At 56.8% G+C, this 20,721-nt stretch overlaps 1 protein-coding gene across 5 annotated transcripts in view; it reads left to right on the forward strand.

The window, feature by feature from the left end:
• The window catches only part of MOB2 (MOB kinase activator 2), a 78,856-nt gene that overhangs the window by 47,356 nt on the left and 10,779 nt on the right, over positions 1–20,721 (forward strand). For 2 of the 5 annotated variants that reach the window (XM_026482892.4, XM_048215724.2), the window contains exons 2-3: positions 13,258–13,418; positions 13,977–14,070. In XM_026482892.4, coding sequence (XP_026338677.1) covers positions 13,258–13,418; positions 13,977–14,070 — 255 coding nt within the window. Of the gene's footprint in view, positions 1–5,020; positions 5,217–5,629; positions 5,812–9,959; positions 10,391–13,257; positions 13,419–13,976; positions 14,071–20,721 lie in introns of those variants that run through there. The other 3 variants (XM_026482893.4, XM_026482890.4, XM_026482891.4) reach the window with 3 other exon arrangements.

Here is a 20,721-nt window from a genome sequence, read left to right on the forward strand (position 1 = left end):
CTCTTGGCTGGAGGCTGGACTCATGTCCAGATTTGAGATGAGCAGCGTGTAGTTAAGGGTGAGGTTTCAGAGGGCACGTGGGCTCTAAGCTCTGTTTCCGAATTCACATCCGGTGTGACCCTAATCTTCCTGTTCTCTTCCCTTCATCCCATTAACTGAGCTACTCTGAAGCAAATTCTGGATGCCGTGACAGGATAGGGCTGCTTTCCTTAAACAGAGAGCGTTTTATTATCATATCAAAGAAGCAGCCCTTGTAATAACATCACATATCCAATCAGTGTTCATGTTTCTCTAGTTTCTCATTACTTTGTTTACTGTTTGGATTCCATACATTGCGGTTCACTGACAGGTTTTATAATTCTCTCTTTCTTAACTTTGTATATTGAAATGATTATAAACTCACAAGAAATTGCAAACACAGCCCAGAGAATTCAGTGTCCCGTTCCGCCAGCCCCTGAGTGGTGACCCTGCACGCAACTGCAATGTCGGAGGGTGATGTTGACACAGCACTGTTCACTAGGTTGCAGACTTAGCGAGTCGCAGTCCACAGGCCCTGTGCCTTCTCTTTCCTCCCTGTGGTCCCCTTGAGGAGACCCGGCAGCTTCCCTGTGCTGTTTCCCAGCCATCCGTGTCATACCGTTTAGCATGTTCCTCCGTGTGTCCTGTAAGACGTCAGCTATCCCGAGACACTAGTTGGATGGAGTTCTTACTGGGGGGCAAGACTCCTTGCCGGGGTGGCCTACCTCCGGTCGGAGGCTTGTACTCTCGGGCTGTCTGTGACTTGCTTGCAGACTCTTGACCACTGCCCAGAATCACTCCTTTGTCAGGCATTACAATGGCCGCATCACAGCCTCCCTTCTCTGTTGGTCGGATGGAATACTTGCGTAAAGAAAACCTTCTCCTCTTCAACTAACCTGGCCCCTCAAGGAGCAGGACAAGTGCTTACTCTGTCCTTTCACTGACTGTCCTTCAAAATACGGATTTGGTTCTTTGCCATCCTCCAAAGGTAAACAATGAAGTGTTTTTGTGAAAAGTATTATTAGACAAAGGTTTAAACACCTCTGTGTTTCAAGCCACTGGGTTGTTGTCCTTCCATATACCCTTAAATTGCCTCACTCTTGACTAGGGAATGTCTTCAGGCTAATTCTGAGTCATGGTGACAGTGACCCTCCTGGCCTCAGACAGAGTTGCAGTCCTTTCCGCAGACAGCAAGGTACACATCTGGAATCCATATTCTGGAACCTGCCTGGCTACCTCAGGGGCAGTGACGTGTAGAGGCCACAGTTTGGACATCAGGAGTGCTCTCCGCTTCTGAGCTGGTTATGTTTTCTTGGTCTTTGCAGTGGACAGAGGTAGAAAAGGTGTGAGTGTAGAGGACCTGTGAGTCCTTCTGGGTACTTCAAATCCATATTCGGGACCTCCGCTTCATCTGCATCTCCATACCACAAAGCCTGTTCTCAGCCATACCAACCCCCTGTGCCCATTCCACGCCAACCATACCCACAAGAGGAGCACAGAAAGCAGAAGCCCCCTGTGTGGGAGGACACGCAGGGGGACCCTCCTACACTGTCGGTGGCAATGGAAGCCGGTGTGGCAGCCGTGGGGCACGGTGTGGCAGTTCTTCCAAAAACTGAAAACGGAGTGACCATGTGATCCAGCTGTTTCTCTTCTAGGTGTTTACCCAGAGTACACGGACAGGGACTCGAGTGGACGCTTGCACACGCATGTTCACAGCAGCTGACACATGGAGACAGCCCGAGTGTCCACCGACGGACACGCGGATAAATGTGGTCCATCCACACACCGGACTGTCACTCGGCCTCAACACGGAGAGACATGCTGACACCGGCCACCGCGTGGATGGACCTGGGGGACGTGATGCTGAGTGAAGTAGGCCAGACGTGAAGGGACAAATCCTGTAGGATTCACCCACATGAGGTCCCTAGGGGTCTCCAGATTCACAGGGACAGAGAGTGAACGGTGGGCGCTGGGGCCGGGGAAGGGATGGGAGTCGGTGTTTCATGAGGACAAAGTTTCTGTTTAGGAAGATGAAAGGTTCTGGAAACGGTTGATAAGGATGGCTGCACAACATTGGGAATGTGCTTGATGCCCCTGAGCTGTGCTCTTAGAGATGGTGAAGACGGTACATTTATATGTATTTTGCCACAATAAAAAAGAAGATTGTTTAGAAATGTTGTTCTTTTAAATAAATTCAAAATGGGTGAAAGATCTAAATGTGGAACAGGAAACCATCAAAATCCTAGAGGAGAACACAGGCAGCACCCTCTGACCTTATCGCTAGCAGCTTCTCACTAGACATGTCACCGGAGGCAAGGACAAGACAAACCAAAAAAAGACTGTTGGGACTTCAAGACAAGAAGCTTCTGGACAGTGAAGGAAACAGTCAACAAAACTAAAAGGCGGCGTACGGAATGGGAGAAGATATTCGCAAACGACATACCTGATAAAGGGTTAGTACCTAAAAATCTATAAAGAACTTACCAAACTCACACTGAAAAAAACAAATAATCCAGTTAAGAAACAGGCAGAAGACCTGAGTAGACACTTTTGCAGTAAGACATGCAGATGGGCAACAGACAGGAAAAGGTGGTCAACATCACCAAGCAGCAGGGAAATGCAAATCAAAACCACAGGGAGACACCACCTCACTCCGGTCAGAATGGCTAAAACGAACACCGCAGGAAACGACAGGTGTTGGCGAGGATGCGGAGAAAGGGGCACCTTCCTCTTACACTGTGTGGGAACGCAAGCTGGGGCGGCCACTGTGGAACAGTATGGAGGGTCCTCAAGAAAGTTGAAAATAGAGCTACCCTACGACCCAGTGATTGCACTCCTGGGTGTTTACCCCAAAGATACATATATAGTGATCCAAAGGGGTCCCTGCAACCCCAGTGTTCATAGCAGCAATGTCCACAATAGCCAAACTATGGAGACAGTCCAAGTCTGTATCCACCGATGAAGGGATAAAGAAGAGGTGGTGTGTGAGTGTGTTAGACATTGTGGTGCCAAGTGTTGTTAAAGCTCTGGGCTCCGTTGTCTTTCCGTAAGGAGTGCTGTGTTATCCCAGTATACAATTCGTCTGCTCTTGGGTCAGCAGGAGCCTCTGAGGCTTGGTGAAACTTGATGAGGGCAGGACTAGAGAAACCTTCCCCTGGGGCTGCCCTAGCCCTGCTCTTGGCGTGGCTTTCCGTGGGGGCCCTGTGGAGCCTCAGTGGAGTGCCCTCCATCTCTACTCTGGGAGTGGCGATGCCTGTCTTCTGCTCTTGCAGACTCCAGAGCACCCCTCAAGCTTACGGCTCCCCATAGCTGCTCTTTGCCAGGCCCTCGGAGGGCCCTGCATGCCCTCATCCGAGTGCTTGGCCAGAGCCTCACCTTCTTTCAGGAGTCCTTCTCTGGGCAGCACAGCTCGTCTGGTATGCGACGCTGCACATTACAGCCACCCCAGCTTTGATCCTTACCTCCGTCCGAGACCGTGGGGCCTGCATGGGCTTCGCCTTCCCTCACCCCGGCCTCCAGCTGCTCACCCTTGGGTTCCCTGCTCTCGGGCACCGTCCTGAACCACCAGTGTTGTCTGGCATCCGAAACCCATCGCTTTGTGTATTTCACCCAGTTTGTAGATGCTGGTGGTGGAGGTCAGCCCGGGACCTGTCACCCTGCCATCATGCAAGCGAATGTCTCTTCGTTCCTTTTTTATCTGAAGAATTCCTCCTTTCCACCCTGTGTTTCCTGCAGGTTGGCTTTGTGTTCCTTCTGGTTTAGCCTGCATTTCGGGGGCTCTCATATCTGGTTCCTCTTTTGAGTTCTTTTGTCTCTCTCTTCAAATCTTTAAGTCACTTTATTTCTGAGATTGCCTAATTTGTTGGGTTACAGTTTTCATCTGTCTTGCGCGTGTGTCTTTCTGGGGTGTTTTGGTTGTCAGTGGAGGGTTTATTCTGTTTTGCTCTCTTCTGTTTTGTTGGACTTAGCCACGGAGCTTTTCCCATGTGCTTTTAAGCACAGCTTGTGCTCTCCTGCACCGTTAACAAGGGTGCTGGGCCCTTCCCTTTGCTGCCTTTACAGTGTGGAGCTCCCTCTGCCGTGGTTTTGACTAAGTGATTCAGACCCTTGTGGCTCCTCAGAGGTGTCTCCTGTTGGAGGGGGTGGTTATAGACAAGCCGGGGAGGAGGCTGGAGTGATCCATCGGGGCATTGGGATGAACGCATGTGCAGCGTGACGCAGATGCGCGCAGAGACGGGGATTTAGGTGTGTAGGTGAGCACACACGCGTCTCCCTGCTCTTGGCCGACAGGACCTAGGAGAGTACCACCCCCCAGCCGGGTGTCAGGTTTTCACCTTCACCAATAGAAGGGACCAGGGTTTCCTGGAGAAATGGCTGAAAGTGGGACAAGGTGAGCCCGGAGCAAACTTCTAGTGCTCCGCCGCGGCCCTGCAGGCTGGTCCTCCCTCCTGGGGACTCCGTGTCTCACCTGCCAGGGGCTGCGTGGCCAACCGGTTAGCAGCTCTACCCTGGGCAGGCAGCATGAGTGGGGTGCCTGAGGTTGTGTGGACTCCCAGGGTGGCCCCAGAGACACTGTGCTGCCAGGAAAGAAGAGGCCTTTTTTGTCCTGCCTCCCAGGTGGCTGGAGCTCTCTTGCTGGTGTCCTCAGCTGTGGTGGGCAGGGGCTGCCTTTCACTGTTGCACATTGATCTGTCCTTTTGGTGGCTTTGCGGTGGCCCCTGCAGAGTTGGGTTGAACTTGGCCTGATGACAAGGTCGGCAGGGACCTTTGTGGGATGTGGCCTTTTGGGGGTGGAGGGCAGAGCTGGGCCTGGGCATATGGGTGCAGGGGCCTAGCAGACCTATGGCTGTGCTCTGTGCTGGGTGGGGCTTCTCAGGGAGCGTGGGGACGGGCTGTCACCGTCACTGTGGGCAGAACTGAAAGCAGGGCTGAGCAGAGCACTGTCCTCTTTCAGACGTTCGATGTTTTAGTACCCCGTGCCTCCTGTGTCTGGACCAGCTGCGAAGAAGGCCGCGGGCGCTCAGCTCCTCGCTGCCCTACACGAAGGTGTTCTGGGTATTCGGATCTGCCCTCCAGGAGCAGCCTTTGCCCAGTGCCAGCTCCGTGCCTGCTCTGGACGCCCTGGGAGCCAGCTGGCCTTATCTTTCCAAGGCCGTATGAGTGTAGGTGTGCCGCAAGCCCGTGTCCATGCTCTGCAGGTGCGTGGCCAGCCTGTCTGTCTGCAGCCCAGCTAGCCTCCACTCCTGCCCCCTGCCGGTTTCTTGTCTCACCTAGGCTGGGGTCTGGCAAGGGTGTGTGTCGCCCCATGAGCTCCTGGGCCAGAGCTGCTGCCTGCTCTGTCAGAAGGGCCCTGTGGTACCACCCTGGGGCCTCGCTGATGGGTCCTTCCAGGGGTTGTGCCCATCTCCTCGGCAGTGGCCTAAACACCACACAGCGCCTGCAAGGCGCCACTTTGAGAAGGCGATTGAGACACTCCCTCATTTAACCAGACCTGGCCAGCCTTCGCCTGTAAAAGGAGCAGCTGTTTGTCTCTGCCAGGCCAGAGCCCTTCTTTCTTCCCCTTCGTGTCCTCATTGGCTCGTCTCCTGGAGGGAAGGAGGGAGGGAGGGAGGAGAGGAAGGAGGGAGCGGCTGTCCAGTGCCGTGGCTCCCACTTTCCCTCCCCATCTCTGCACTGCCCCACCATGCTTGGAGATCACAGCAGTCACCCCACAGACCGAGCCCTGCTCAGCCAGCCCCCCAAAACTGGACTCAGCTGCAAAATGGTGCTTCAGGCAGTCGGCAAAGTGCTCAGGTGAACGGGGCAGGGAGCAGTGGGGGTTGTCTGTCCCTAGTCCCTACCCCAGGGGTCGGCCTGGGGAGGAGTGGCTGTCGTTGCTCTCCTCCCACCTAAGGTCCTGGTGGTGTGCAGTCTCTTTGGGGGCTGGGGGCAGTTGGATTTGGCCAGGAACTTTGGAGCCAGGTTTTCAACCCTAAATGCCTGTACTTCCTGTTGCTTGTGGGAGGGAAGGCCCTTGTGCTCCTTGAGGAGTGCGGCCCTGGAGGACCTGGATGAGAACGGGGCCCACCAGTGACCCGTCTCTCTCTTTGTGGTTAACCTTGTTTGTGACCACGGCAGTCCTGCCTTGCCGTCTTCTAAGCCTGCCAGACCGGCAGGGTGTCTGTCCCGTTGTCCCTGGGCGGGATGGCCGGAACCTGTCCATGAGTAGCCTTATCCAGAGACCTGACATGGGCCACAGCTGTCCACTCTAGGGGCTGGGGGCTGCCAGAAAAGCCATTTCTGACAGCTTTTTAAATTTCTTTTTCTGACCTGCAGAGGGATGTAGAGAAACTCACTCCAGTGCCGGTTCTGCCTGAGTAGAAGCTGCCTCAGGCGCTGGTAGAGTGAGTGGGCTGCTGGTGAGGGGATGTGGGGGCGGGGCAGCAGCGGGCTGACCTGACCCTCAGAGATGGGCAGGCCTGTTCTGCGCTGTGGGGCTCCGAGGGGCTGCCGGGCGCCCATGCTTGCAGGGGCCAGGAGCCCGGCCAGAGCCCGCGCCCAGAGTGGATCACGGTAGAGACGCAGACCCGGCTTCCTTCTGTACGAACTTCACACATTTGCCTGAGACTTCAGCGGGTCATCATTTTTAAAATTGAAAGTGAATGTCTCTTGCTTTTTCAATTCTGTCTTTAATTATAACCAAACTAAGCAGGCTTCTTGGTGACCGTCTGAGGGGAAGCCGAGCCCAGCTGGTGGTCGGCATGGAGTGACTGAGGTGTCCTAGAGCCTGTGTGTGTCTGTGCCTCCGACCGTCTGTGGGCACCTCTGGTTTCTGCCTTTCTCGCCCACGGGATCCTTCCCCGCAGCAGGTCACCTGCTGCCACACGGGGAGGACTCACAGTGAATTCTAAGCAGAAATCAGAGATTCCACCTGTTAGCTAGCCAAAGCTGTCCTTTCGTAATGTTAGAGTACGAGATTTGGAACTGTGGGCAAGGTGTGGGTGCTCTCCACCAGGTCTTTGGTTCAAATCAGTAACGGTGACTGTCACTGGCAATGTGCAGGGAACCGTGGGTGCCTACGTGGGTGCGTGTACTATGGGTGCAGGCATACTTGTGCACGTGTGCACACCTGTGCGCCTGTGCGTGGTGGGAGAGGGCCGAATGCTGAAGCGGGCTCTGCAGGAGACAGGGGCCAGGCCGACCCGGCCAAGCACCGGCGTGCCACTGTGGGAGACTAGAGGCCCAGGCCCTTCTTACTGGGGGCATCTGAGAGGACTTCATGGTGGAGGTGACCTTTCAGCCCGGCATCGGAGGAAGAGCACTTACTTCACCGATGGAGAAGTGAAAGTAAAATTCAAACTCTGAGCAAAGTGGCCATGTCGTGGCTCCAGTTGTGGGTCAGACGGCTCGCAGCAGGACCTGACACGCGTGGACGTTGGGTCCGCAGTAGTCTGCATACCTTTCTCAGTCTGCCTTGGCTTTTTCCGTCTCGGCGGGTCTCATTTTGTAGGGGACACAAAGGCTTGTGAAAGCATGCATTGTTTGGGAGGTGCTGACCGCCAGGCAGTTAAACCAAGAAGAGAAATGACCCGCGCATCCCTCCCCACAGCGTCTGGCTGGCCGGGGTCCCATGGGGTTCTCCCCAGCTTTTGGTTTGCAAGGTTCTGCAACAGGAGGGAGTACAGTGACACCGGGGCGCCAGGAGTGGCAAGAACGCGATGTAGGCAGGCGCCTCCACATGTCAGAAGTAGTTTTCAGGCCCCGCTCGGCCCACTGCGTCAGAAACTTGGGGGTTGGGAGTGGTGCCAGGCCCTGGTGTTTTCACTCAGCCTAGCGTCGAGGGAGATCCCTGGCCCTGGTGGTGGGCCCGAGTGTGCCCTGACTGGGTGACAGGGTGACAGTGATGTCCCTGCGGAGCCTGTGCCCTCATCACTGTCCTAGGAAGGAGGTCCGGAGGAGCCTGGACTTTGGGCCCTGCTGCCCCCTGGGGAGTAGGTGGGTCCTGTGCACACGACCCAGAGGTGCTCTTGCTGCACCCAGCGTGCCACCCCAGACAGCTGCTCTCATCAAGCCTGGGCCCGCGAGCTCCCTCCTGCCTTAGCCTGGTGTGGGGAGCAGAGGGCAGGCACCCTGCTCGTGCTTTCTCAGTCCTCAGACACCCTCTCCGCGGGTCCCTGCTTTCCCAGCCCACCACCAGCACAGGCTCTCTTTCCGTGGAGCACTTTCTATGGAGCCTCTGTGCACCATGGGTCCACTGTTCATGCATCCACGGGTTCCTCGTAACCCTGCTCCCCCCCCCTCCCCAGATCTTTGATCTCCATCCCATGAGTCTGTCTCCAGACGGGGCTGCCTCTGTCACTGCCCACGTCCTCCAGGGTCAGCGTCTCCACACTAACCCTCCTACATCTGCCCTGCCTCCTTCCCCTGCCCTGCCTCCTTCCCGGCCAGGACCTTAGCTGTTCTGGGATGCCAGCATCCGGTGAGCACTGCATGGGCCAGATTGGGGGACAGAAGGCTGAGCAGGACTCTGAGGAAAGAGGGGGTTCTCCTTCCGTCCTGCCTGTCTCTCCTCCTGGCTCAGTGCGCCCCCCTCCTGCTCTGTGCCTGGGGACCACCGGCCCCTTGCCCCAGCATGGCTGAGGCCTTGAGGAGGCATCCTGAGTTCCAAACCTGACAGTTACGGATTGCTTCTTGAGGGTGGGGCCGTGCCAGCCCGACGTCTGCCTGTGGGGGCCTGCTCTTGGTGTTGAGCTCGCTGCACATCGCGTCAGCACGGGAAACTCTGGGTGGGTGCATCCCCACAGCATGTGTGCGTCCCTGGGGGAGACTCCTCTCCTGTGGCTGACTGCTGGGCAGGCATCACTCCTGCACCCTTGTATCACCTTGCTCAGTGTGGATGGACGGTTGCATGTCGGTGCCGGCTTACACTGAGCAGCCTGAGGGGCCTTCTCGGTGGGACTGGGGTGTGACCTTGGACAGAGAGCGTATCAGGCCAAGCATGTGTGGGGCATGGGGACTCCTGCGGAGGTGGTAAAGGTGTCAGGAGCAGGGAGGGTGAGGGGTGAGGGGACAATAGGAAGATGTTCTCAGTGGAGCCTGGGCCCTTCCCAAATGGTTTCCCAGCCTTGGAGCCCACCCTTTAGACCAGGAGCAGTGTGTGGAGTTCTGTTGGGGGTTTTCTGCATGTGCCTGTGGCAGGCCACAGCCTCGTGTCCACTGTCTGGTCCCTTCAGTGCAGCTCCATGCCAGGACTGCACCTTCCGCTGCCACTGTGGGGGTCCCGGCAGGCAGTATGGGAGGAGATCCAGAGAGGAGGAGCCCAGCCGCGTGGCTCCCAGGCAGCCCTCTGGGCCTTGGCTAGATGGAGCCTCTGCTCCAGAGCTCAGTGCCTGTGGGATGGGGGCCGCAGGGTCTTGTGTGCTCCACCCGTGTAGGCCACAGGGACAGGCGTCATACAGCCTGTTCCATCTTGAAGCCGCAGGGTGTCCTCTGAAATCTTGGGTCTGTTGCTGCCGGTGGCAGAGGAACAGGGCTGGGCCAGGGCCACTTCTGGCACCCAGAGGGGCTGAGCAGTTTGGTAGTGGCCAGGACAGAACCTGGGGTGGGAGGGACCCGTGTGGCTGGGCTTGCAGGACCACTTCCGCACGGGGGCCCTGGCTTGTACCTTGTCCTGCTGCCTTTGGGTCAGTGCCCATCATCGCTGCCTGCCTGTGGGACTGAAGGAAAGAGGACCCTGTGACCAGGCTCCAGAGGAGTCTGGGTCGGCTGGCCTGGCAGAGGGGTTGTCCCAAATTGCACAGAGGTCCAGGGGTCGGAGGCCCACCCTGGATGATGGGAACAGGGGAACTCGGGGGAACCAGCTTGGAGAAGTCGAGCTTGGCGGGCCTGGTGTGCAGCTGCCTGTTTGGCCTGTTTGTTGCAGGAAAACAGGTGCAGACAGCAGCAGGGGAGAAGGGTGAGGAGGCTGAGGCCTTCTGACCACACACATCACAGCCCACGTCCTCCCAGGGTTGCCTGCCTGGCCCTTGGAGCGTCGGCCCAAAGGGGCTCCCAGTGTCCCTGGAAATGGACTCGCCAGCACGAGGGTGCCACACCCTTCCTAAGGCAGCGTCCCCAAGTGGGCCTGTGTGTGACCCCGGTGGCGTCTTGTGCCGTGCCAGTTCCTGCTGCTGCTGTGCCCATAGCTGCTCCGTGAACAGCTGGTTCTGACGCGTGCTCCTCACGTCACTTGGTGACATGACTCCTGGACAGCAGGGCAAGGAGATGGTCAGGCAACTGGCTTCACAGTCCAGGCCCCCACGGGCTCCATCCCTGCACATGTGATCATGGGCCCCTCTGGACCCGGAAGCCGAGGCCCAGCATGTGCGGACAGCTCGGGGGTGCTTCTGGTCAGGTGAGTAAGGGTGAGGCGCAGGCAGGTGTGCATCTAGAGCAGAGGTAAGGGGTGGGGGTCACATTGGGCCTGGACGCAGAGTGGAGAACCCAGCCCAGCAGACGGACACTTGGCGGGGGGTGAGCAGAGCAGAACCGGCACAGGCTGAAGGTGGGTCCCGTGCCTGGAGCTGTAGGCATAGGACATCTTCCAGGCAACTTAAGGCTTTCTGACAGGGCGGGTGTGACTCAGTAGCAGAGACCAGGGTCAGGAGAAGGGCAGGGGGCAGGGGGCAGGGAGCGAAACGGCCGGCCCACCCATTTCCTGGTGGAGTGTCTGAGGGCATCAGCAGAGCCCCTGGGCTCCCTGAGCCCTCCCAGGGCCAGGTCTTCCTCTGCATGCTCTGGGGAAGGGTGGGAGCCTCACTGTCTTGGGCCAAGGAACCACAGGGCCCTGAGAAGCGTGTGTCCACACTTGTCCCCAGTGAACAGCACCCCCCCTCGGCCGAGGGGTCCCCTGAAGTGCTCACTGCAGGTGTGTATGTAACAGAGATCGAGAGAGAGAGAGAGAGAGAGAGAGAGAGAGAGAGAGAGACTTCCACGACCTTGCTCCAGCCATCCAGGCAGCAGTGGGAGCTCCAGGTCAGCGGGGGTATGTTCCGCCCTGTCTGCAGGACACTGTGGCCCTGCGTGGCATTGGCCACTCCCGGTGGTGCACCAGGAGGCTGAGAACACGTCGCCTTTTAAGGAGAAGATTTGCTGAGAAGCTGAGGGAAAACATTTCCCTGGCATTCGGGGAGCATTTTTCCTTCCTGTTTCTCTTAAATAAACCACTAGCAACTTTTCAAAACAGAAGAAGAAAAGGACAGGGTCAGGGAGCTGCAGAGACCTTTTGCCCCTACTGGAGCAGGGCTGGCGGGGAGGGGCGCACAGGGAGCTGGGTGCCCTGAGTCCTTCGAATGGCCGTGTCTGGCTCAGCCTCCACTAGGCCATGCCCCAGCCAAGACCTGTGGGGCATTCCCATCTGGGCGGCTGGGCCAGAGACTGAGGCCAGGAGTGAGCTGGTCGGCTTCTCCTTCCGTAGACGCTGCGGACCTTGAGGGTGTGAGCAGGCGGGGCCTGGGCAAGTATGCTGGCCCCCCAGGTCCAGGTCCTCAGCCTGCCTGCCCCCAGCCCTCCAGCCCAGCCGGCACCCCGACCCACGGCCCTCCCAGGTGTGCAGGGGGCCAGGTGGAGGAGGGTGGCCTTTGGTGCAGTGGGCCCATGGTCATCCCAACAGTAGTGCCTGCAGGTTTGTCATGGCAGGGGCATGCCCACTCCTGCCCTCAGCTCTGTAGAGCAGGGTGGGGACGGGGTGGGGGGGGAGGAGGTGGGCTCTGAGGGATGTGTCTCCTGGAAATCCAAGGCCTCCAGCTGTCTTATCCTGTCCCCGGGGCAGATGTACACACTCCCCTGAGCTTCTGCTCCTGGGGTGGATGACCTCTCCTTGAGAGTTTATAGCCAAAGGCGGCCTTTTCTGGTCAGTAAGACGTCCTGATAGTATTGATTTGAAGTTTGTTTCTACAAGTCACGGGTGTACCATGAAAGAACTTAATGGTCCAGCTAAGAACCAAGAGACTCATTCGTGCTATTAGGCATTTTCCTTCAGTTTCTCAAACTTTCTCCCAGGAACCCAGTTCTAAACTTAAAAGGTTGGGGAGTCCCTGCGTGCAGGAGGGCTGCGGCACTGCTCTGAGCTGCTCCCCAGATGGCGAGAGGCCCCCTGCACCTCCACGTTGGGCGGCTGCTGCTGGGGAGGCCATGTCTGCACGCGGCCGTCCACGGGGTCCTCTGCCTGAGGCCCGTGTGCCCCGTGTGGGTTCCAGTGTGACGTTCGGTGACTGACCAGCCTGGGCCGTGTTCTTAGCTGTGGGCTCTGGGCCACTGTGTTGGTCACTTTTCCCTCTTAAGGGATGTTCCATCTCATTTGTGTACCTAGGTTGCACAAACCGTGGCCCTGGCTCTGGCCTTTGGGCAGCTGGCAGGGGGCTGGTTTGGGGCCCAGGGCTCCCCCTCCAAGGAGGGGGCCCCTTCAGCACCAAGAACTGTGGTTTTTATGGGGCTTAAGTACTGATACTGATACTGGATTTGAATGAACACAGACATTTCACAAATACATATTTAGTTCTGTAAAAATAGCTGTAACAGGCTCGTTCTGTTTCTGTATGACAGTATATTTTTATGGAAAATAAGTACTTTTGTAAGCAGAAAACCTTTTGGTGCGAAGTGGTCATTTGAGCAGGTCTCTGTAATGCCTGGTTCATGCTTGCCTCTCTGCCCCTGCCCGGAGACTGCACTGTGTGCTTGGGACGGAGCCCGGGTAAGCAGGCCAGGGTTGTGCAGGGGAGCCCCAGCCGTGTTGGCACGCAGTGAGGGGTCTGTAAGGACGGGCGGCTGGATCGGCTGCGCGGAAGGGTGGGGGGCCTGGGCCAGGGAAGCTCATCCCTGTGTCCCACCCGGCAGCCCTGTGGGCCAAGGTGGCTGCAGCATCATGCATGAGGGGTGGGGCCTGACTAGTGTGGCCACCACCCCACCCTTTCAGTGGCCCCAGAGCTGCCTGCCTGTCATCAGGCCTTTGGCATGTGCCTCTGCGTCCCACTTTCCCCTTGTGGTGGCAGGGGGGCTTGACTGGTCAGGCCGTGGGCCCCTGACAATGGCAGGGGAGGACAAAGGCAGCTTTCTTCCATTCCTGGTGCCAACTGGGAGCAGAATCTCCTTGGGGTGTCTCAGGAAGAGCCCCCTAGGTGTCCCACTGGCGGGGACAGGACCACTCATGTCCTGGGACCTAGCTCGTGGCCTCCAAGCCTGCGTTTGTCATGCAGTGACCCTCTGCTTCCTTCTCTCTGGCAGGAAGTCTAAAGCAAAGCCCAACGGAAAGAAGCCTGCTGCAGAGGAGAAGAAGATGTACTTGGAGCCAGAGTACACCAAGTCCAGAATCACCGACGTCGGCTTCAAGGAGCTAGTGGTGCTGCCCCGGGAGATCGACCTCAACGAGTGGCTGGCCAGCAACAGTGCGTGGGGCACGGGGTGGGGAAGGGTAGCACAGACTCCCCAGAGCTGGTGACCAGCCCTGCAGTGCACTCAGGTTCCCCATAACACCAGGACCCCGTGCATGTCCTGGCCGGACCAGGGGTTAGCTGCCAGTGCTGGGGAGTATCTGTGGAACGGGCGTGTGGCTGCGAGGCTGACAGTGCTGAGGTCATGGCCATGGCCTGTGGGAGGAGAGGGTGGATCTCCCCTCTACCCACTGGGCAGGCCTCGGGCTCAAGGCTCACAGCATGTCTGCCTGCCCTACCCCTTGTGGAGGGGACTCTGTCTAGATGGTCACTGGCTCTCTGCCCAGCTTGGCGCCATCCAAATACATACCCAGCCCACATGACAGTGGCTGGTGGCCAGCTTCCAGGGCCAGAGCTCTGCACTGGGACATGTGTCTCTGGTCTGTGGTGCGTGCTGGCTGCCCCAGGGTCCAAGGGAAGAAGTGCTGCGCCTCCTGGGCCTGCAGGGCACTGGGGACGTGGAACAATTCTGCAGTGGTGGTTTTCATGCCTGGTCCTTCTTTTCTCTCACAGCCACCACATTTTTCCACCACGTCAACCTGCAGTACAGCACCATCTCCGAGTTCTGCACAGGAGAGGCCTGCCAGACGATGGCCGTGTGCAACACGTGAGTCTTTGCCTGGCTGCAGCCCAGCCCTTGCACCCTCTCACGGCACCCCTACAGGGTCTCCTCAGCAGGGTCCTGGCTGGGTCTGCACCTCCTGTCCCTGTGGGGCAGGCACATGGGAGGCAGAGCCCAGCCTGGGAAGGCGCTCGGTGGTGTGGGTCCTGCTGGGGCACAGGGTGCCAGAAGCTGGCCAGAGGCTGGTGGCCGAGCTCCTTGGCGCTGGGGGTTGGTTTCTTAAGACAGCAGAGCATTAGGAAGCTTCAGGTGCTTCTCTGCCTCACTTAGTTGTCCAGATGAAGGAGGGCTTTTCCTGAGAGCTCCTGCTCTGTGTGGAGGGAGTGAGGAAGGGGACAGCAAGGGACTGGGTGGAGGAGGGCACTCGCTGCCTTCTTTGTTGGCTGGTTTTGTGGGGCTGGGATGCCTTCTCTGTTTTCAGTGGGCCTGGGTGCTGTTCATTCTCTTCTGGAAGCTTGTCCACATTCGTGTTCTTGGTAGGTGGGTACCCCGAAGGGGCTTGGAGGCACCCCACTGGATTTGCAGCAGCTCCTCATTGGGTATGGGTAGGAGAGCCACAGCACAGCCCAGGCTTGCCGCTGGCATTTGATACCAGAAGGGAGGGAAGGTGGCTACAGACAGGAAGCCAGATGTGCCGGGGCTCAGCCTGGGGCTCTTGTGACTGAGGAGGCAGCACGGAAGCTCCTTTCTCACACCTCCTTTTTATTGTCAACGCTGCAGGTCAGGGCCTGATGCAAGTACGCGTGAGCCTCTAGCCCCTGCTGGCGAACACACATTTTGTGTACTGTCCTGAGTTCATCCTGCCCACAGATGCTGCTGGCCAGGCTCCTGGGCACAGACCCAGCTCAAACGCAGGCAAGCGGAGCGGTCCTATTGCTGAGAGCCCCCTGAGCCTCTGCATAGGCCTGGCTCTCAGCCCTGCCAGGCCCTGCTCTTGTGGCCCCAGCAGATCACAGCTCAGGGCTGGGTCCTGTAGGAGCAAATGTAGACAGTAGTTGGCTCTCCACTCTGTCACCCAGAAAGGGCCATTGGGAGCCCAGGCATTACATGTGTCCCCATTGGCCACAGTCAGGGATGCCCCAGGGGAGGGTGGGGCAGGTGAGCTTGGAGGAGGATACTGATGTGGGAGAGAAGTGCCCTTGGTAGGACAGACCACCCAGCGGTAAATATTGAAGGCGGGCGAGGACAGTGTTGTAGAGCTGCCGTGTGTGTGGCACGCTCAGGAGGACGGCTCCTGGCTGTGCCCGACCTAGTGGCGTCAGAGGTGGCCCATAGGGCAGGCGGGTGGGGAAGCTGGTCTCCTCTGCTCCCATTATCCTTCAGTATCACTGTGTTTGAGAAGAGACTCCTTGAAAGTGCGTAGAGCTTGGCGTGAGACTGGGAAGTCCACTTCTCATTCTTCTCGACTGCAGCTGGGGTCTTTCACACATATGGGCCCTGGTGTGCTATCTTGCCTTCCTAGTAGTTGTTTCATGTCAGATTAGCTGAAGAGAAAAAGGTGGGTTTGCCAGAGGTCCCAGAGCTGCATGCTGCCCTAGGACCAACATGTCTGCCTGGGGCCTGGAGTGGGGCTGAGGCCTGTCTCTGCCTTGCTGGGGCTTAGACACGGAAGCCAGAGGGTCGTGTGGGAGTCCCAGAAGGTGATGAGAAAGGGTCACATGGATAATGTATTTGAAGAAATAATGGCTGGAAGCTTTCCAGACCTGGCAGACGCAAACCTACAAATTCAGGCAGCTGAATGAACTCCAAGTAGGACAAACTGATGAGTCCATAACAAAACTGCGTGGAGAGAAGGGCTTCCCGGAGCAGAGCCAGCCCTCGAGGACGCAGGCAAGTGACCGCGGTGCTCGTCAGAAGCCTCGGGCCACAAGGAAGCTCTGCCACGTTGTTAAAGTGCCGGAAGGAAAGAGCAGTCACCCTATAGTCCTCCTTCCAGCAAACATGTGCTGCGGGGGTTTAGGTGAAATATGGACCTTTCTCGGATGGAGGAAGATTAAGAGCATCCATGGCTGGTGGACCTGCTCCTGCAGGGAGTCCCAGAGCGAGGGGCACAGGACCGTCCTTGTAGGACGAGCAACAGGGATGGAACTGGGCACTGTCCCTGTCGAGCGCTTTGAGCCATGCTCGTCTGGCGCGCCACAGCAGAGGAGACGGCAGTGGGCGGGGCTCTCGGCGCTCCCGCTGGAGTGCTGGGAAGTTGGTGCCAAGTACAGCGTGGAAAGCAGGCAGAGTATGTGTTTTATACCCCTGTGAGCACCACCTCTGAAAGGTTGTGTAAACGACGTAGTCCAGGTCGTGATAGCGAACTGAAAGGAGACTAAATCATAACCCAGAAGAAGGCGGGAGAGAGGAGATACAAGGGATGGGAAGCAGAGGGGACAAACGGTAAACAAAAGACGGTAAAAAATGATTAGCCCTTTTCTGTGTCATTTTAATGCCTGAGAAAACCATTTAAGAAAATGGCCAACCTGGGCACCTGGGTGGCGCAGTCGTTAAAGCGTCTGCCTTCGGCTCAGGGCGTGATCCCCGCGTACCGGGATCGAGTCCCACATCGGGCTCCTCCGCTACGAGCCTGCTTCTTCCTCTCCCACTCCCCCTGCTAGTGTTCCCTCTCTCGCTGGCTGTCTCTCTGTCACATAAATAAATAAAATCTTAAAAAAAAAAAAAGAAAATGGCCAGCCTTCTTAAATTTATATCAAGTGTTGACACTTTTGTTTCCAAGTCTGTTTACACACCAACTGGATAGAGAAGACTAGGGTCCTGAGGTCATCATGGCTCTCTGTGTTCTGGCAAACACACCAGAAATTTCCGTAAACATCAGAGGTGCAGAGATCACAGAGTCGGCCGCCCGCCATGGGAGCTGTGCTCCCAGGGCTCCCGCTGGGCACCTGAACCTATGGACCGCGCCAAAGCCCGCGTGCCTGTGGTAAAACTTCATTGATAAATTAGGCGCAGAGATCAGCAGTCAGAACTAGTAACACAGCGGGTTACAGCAGTATGCCGTCGTAAAAGTTATGTGAACGTGGTCTCTCTCTCAAGTCACCGAGATCTCTTATCGCACTGTACCCACTTTCTTCTTGTGATAGTGTGTGACCACGAAATGGCCACGTGGTGCGATGGAGGGAGGGGCCTGATGCGGGCGGCATGCGCGCCGTTAGCTCATTCTCAGCCACCGCCACCGCTTCCGGAGGAGCAGCGTCTGCTTCTGGACGGCGGCTGACCACGAGGAATGACCAGGGAAGGGGAAACCACAGGTAAAGGGCCCCCCCCCCCGTGCGGGAGTGGATTTCTAACCCGAGCCAGCTGTACAGCCTTCACGAAATAGTTCACGTGCAGTGAGGTCTGTAGGTTAGAACAGCAATGAGAAGACAGCTGCAGTGGCTCCGTGGGTCCCAAACACCGAAGACCTCAGAGCACAGTAAACAACGGGGATGGAGAAGAGTGCATATTTACAAGAGTCAGTTGATCAAGAGGCATTGATCTCGGATGTGCACCGAGCAGCAGCTTTTACACAAAGTACATGCACGTGACTGAGAGAAACAGAAGTCACCTCAGAGTGGGAGACTTCAGCTCTCCTCTCTTGGAGGCAGACGGGACTGGTGGACAGCAAGTCAGCAAGGATACAGGACGGAATGGCCCTGTCGGCCAGCTGGGCTGGATGCATTTTACCCTCGGCAGCGAAGGACGTGTTCTTCTCAAGTGCACATGGAATGAATAATCACCAAAGGAGATCACATCCCGGCTCACAAAACAGCTCTTCACAAACTCGCAAGAATCCGAATCTGACCGTCGTGGGATTAAACTAGAATCAGTCACAGTAAGATAACAGGAAAATCCAGACACTTGGGAATGAGCACATTTCTAAATAATCCACGGGTCAGAGAGGAAGTCTCGGAGGGAATTAGAACTGTGTTAAACTGAGCACAAATGAAAACGCAGCGTACCTGAATTTGTGGGACACATCAGAGCTTTGAGGGAGTTTATAAGGCTGTGTTTAGTGTAGGAGAGGGATCTCAAATCAGGACCCTAAGCTTCCATATTAAGAAACTAAAAAAACAAAAAACAAACCCAAATTGAGCAGAACAAAAGAAATAATGGAGTAGAAATCACTGAAATTGATTTCTTTTTTTTTTTTTTTAAAGATTTTATTTATTTAACAGAGATAGAGACAGCCAGCGAGAGAGGGAACACAAGCAGGGGGAGTGGGAGAGGAAGAAGCAGGCTCATAGCAGAGGAGCCTGATGTGGGGCTCGATCCCATAACGCCGGGATCACACCCTGAGCCGAAGGCAGACGCTTAACCGCTGTGCCACCCAGGCGCCCCTGAAACTGATTCCTGAAAACAGGAAAACCAATGAAACCAGAAACTGATTTCTTGAAAAGATCAATAAAATTGATAAGCCTTTTGCAGCATGAACCAAGAGAAAAGGTGCAGACTGTCAGTATAAGGAATGAAAGCGGTGTCACTATAAACTCAGCAGATACTAGGAGGATATTAAGGAAACATACCAAAAATCCCTACATACATAAATTGGACAGTTTAAACGGACCAGTTCCTTGGTAGGAACAGAATACCAAAGTTGACTGAGACGGGCAGTGCCGTACCGCAAGAAACCAGGAATAACTGGCGTCCACGGTGGAGAGCTGCAAGTGCCCCGTTACTGTGCACAGCGTGGTCGTGTGTGTAGAAAACCCGAGCAGTGTACGTTTGGAGCCTCCAACTCAGAGCACCGCACCATGTACAACAGCCCCCAGGCGACAACTGCTCAGTGATAAACCCCGGGGAAGTGCATCTGCGTCTGTGTGCCGCGAAGGGCGAGCGGCGGGAGAGCAGCCGCGGAGAGGCCCGCACCAGTGGGGGGCGCGTTGCCCTTGTGGGCGCCGAGCGCGAGCTCTCCCGGGTCCGTCTGCTCATTCCCTGCCCTCTCGGTCAGAAGCCCCGCAGAGTTTTTGCAGCTCGAGACAAGCTGACTCTGCGTGGATGGGCACAGTCCCTGGTACAGCTCCGGCAGTTTGAAGAAAGAACAGTGCAGCTGCGGAGTCCCGCCGCCCGATCGTAGTTACGGTAAAGCTGCCGCCGTCAGGACAGCGTGGGGCTGGCAGTGGACCAGACACACAGATCAGGGGAGCGGCAGGGGGCCTGGAAACAGACCCACACAAAGGTGGCCCTTTGATTTTTGACAAAGATGCAGGAAGGATAGTCTTCTGTCCTGGTGGTGGAAAAACCAGTCATCTGTGTGCAAAGAAAGAGGAAAGAAGTTCATTTTGACCAAAACCTTTATGCCAAAATTAACTCCAAATGGATCCTAAATTGTGAAACTGTAAGGCTTTTGGAAGAAGATGAGGAAATGACGACCTAGCACGAGGTGAGGAGCTCTTGGCCGTGGCACAAGGCACGCGCATTGGTGAGAGAGACTCAGTAAATCCGGCGTAATCGACAGCTACAACTTCTGCTTGAAGAAGGACGCTGTTAGGAGAGAGAAGAGACAAACCACAGGCTAATCACATCCCCAGGAGGGGACCAGCTCCCAGTGCATGTGAAGAACCCTCACAGCTCAGGTGTGTCTACAGCAGCTGGTCACCAGTGGGCCCGGGCCTGGACACCCAGGTCAGCAGAGAGGATCCAGGAGAGCAGACGAGCCCCTTGAGCAGCAGATGGGGACAGCATGCCCTGTGCTGGCCAGAACGTGGTGGCGGAACGATGCACAGGCCAGTCCGACGGTGGTTTGGTGGCCTCTTAAGGGCCCAGCGGTGCCGATCCTAGTGTTCACCTTAGACGAGTGAGAGCTCGTGCTCACAGAAACCTGCCCAGGAGCATTTATAACAGCCCGAGTCATAATTGCTCCAAAGTGGAAATGAGCCAGGTGTCTGCCAGCAGGCGAACGGCTGGGCGCAGTGGCCCTTCCACGCTGGAGGAGGAAGGGGCCGCGGCTGCACACTGAGACGTGGCTGGAGTCCGGAACCCGGCTCAGGACATCCTGTGGTGTTCCCCAGGGGCCATCCCTGGCGTGCCGGGGACTGACCGGCGGCTGGGGTGGGAGGTACCTGGCCATCTGGATGGGTGAAACGGTAGGCCTGCATGCCAGAACGGATCCTCTGTACTGTGTGATAATTTAAAAATGAAAACAAGAGGAACACTGAAAGCAGAGTGTCCCGTCTTTCTAACAGTTGGGGCAGTCCTCACTGTCCCTCAGGAGCTAGTCTCTCTGGGCCGCACGTTGTGGGGACACATGCCCCAGTTCCTAGTTGCAGTTCTGTTTTCTGACCCTCTGGCCCCTGTGGCCAGACGCATCAGCATCTGCACGCAGTGCCCTGGGACGGTGGAGCAGGTGTCTGACGCCCACCGGCCATTGGGCCTTGGCTCTGGACCTCACTGCAGACATGGGCCTCGCCTGGCCCCCAGAGACCGAGCTCCACTTCCGGCTCGGGGACCCCTTGGGCTCTCCAGAGTGACACAGAGAGGGGCTTTGTCTTCCTGTCCTCAGGTGATCTGACCTGACCTGTGCTGATGTCTGGGCGGGTGGGAGGAGGGTCAGGCAGAGCCACCTTGTGGTGGGGACGGAGTGCCCTGCTGGACTTTCACTTCCTGGGGACAAGCAGGGGGTTTGGCAAGCTTCTCAGGGCTTTGTCTAGAGTA

Source organism: Ursus arctos, unplaced genomic scaffold (assembly GCF_023065955.2).
Source record: "Ursus arctos isolate Adak ecotype North America unplaced genomic scaffold, UrsArc2.0 scaffold_23, whole genome shotgun sequence".
Taxonomy (NCBI): Eukaryota; Metazoa; Chordata; class Mammalia; order Carnivora; family Ursidae; genus Ursus; species Ursus arctos.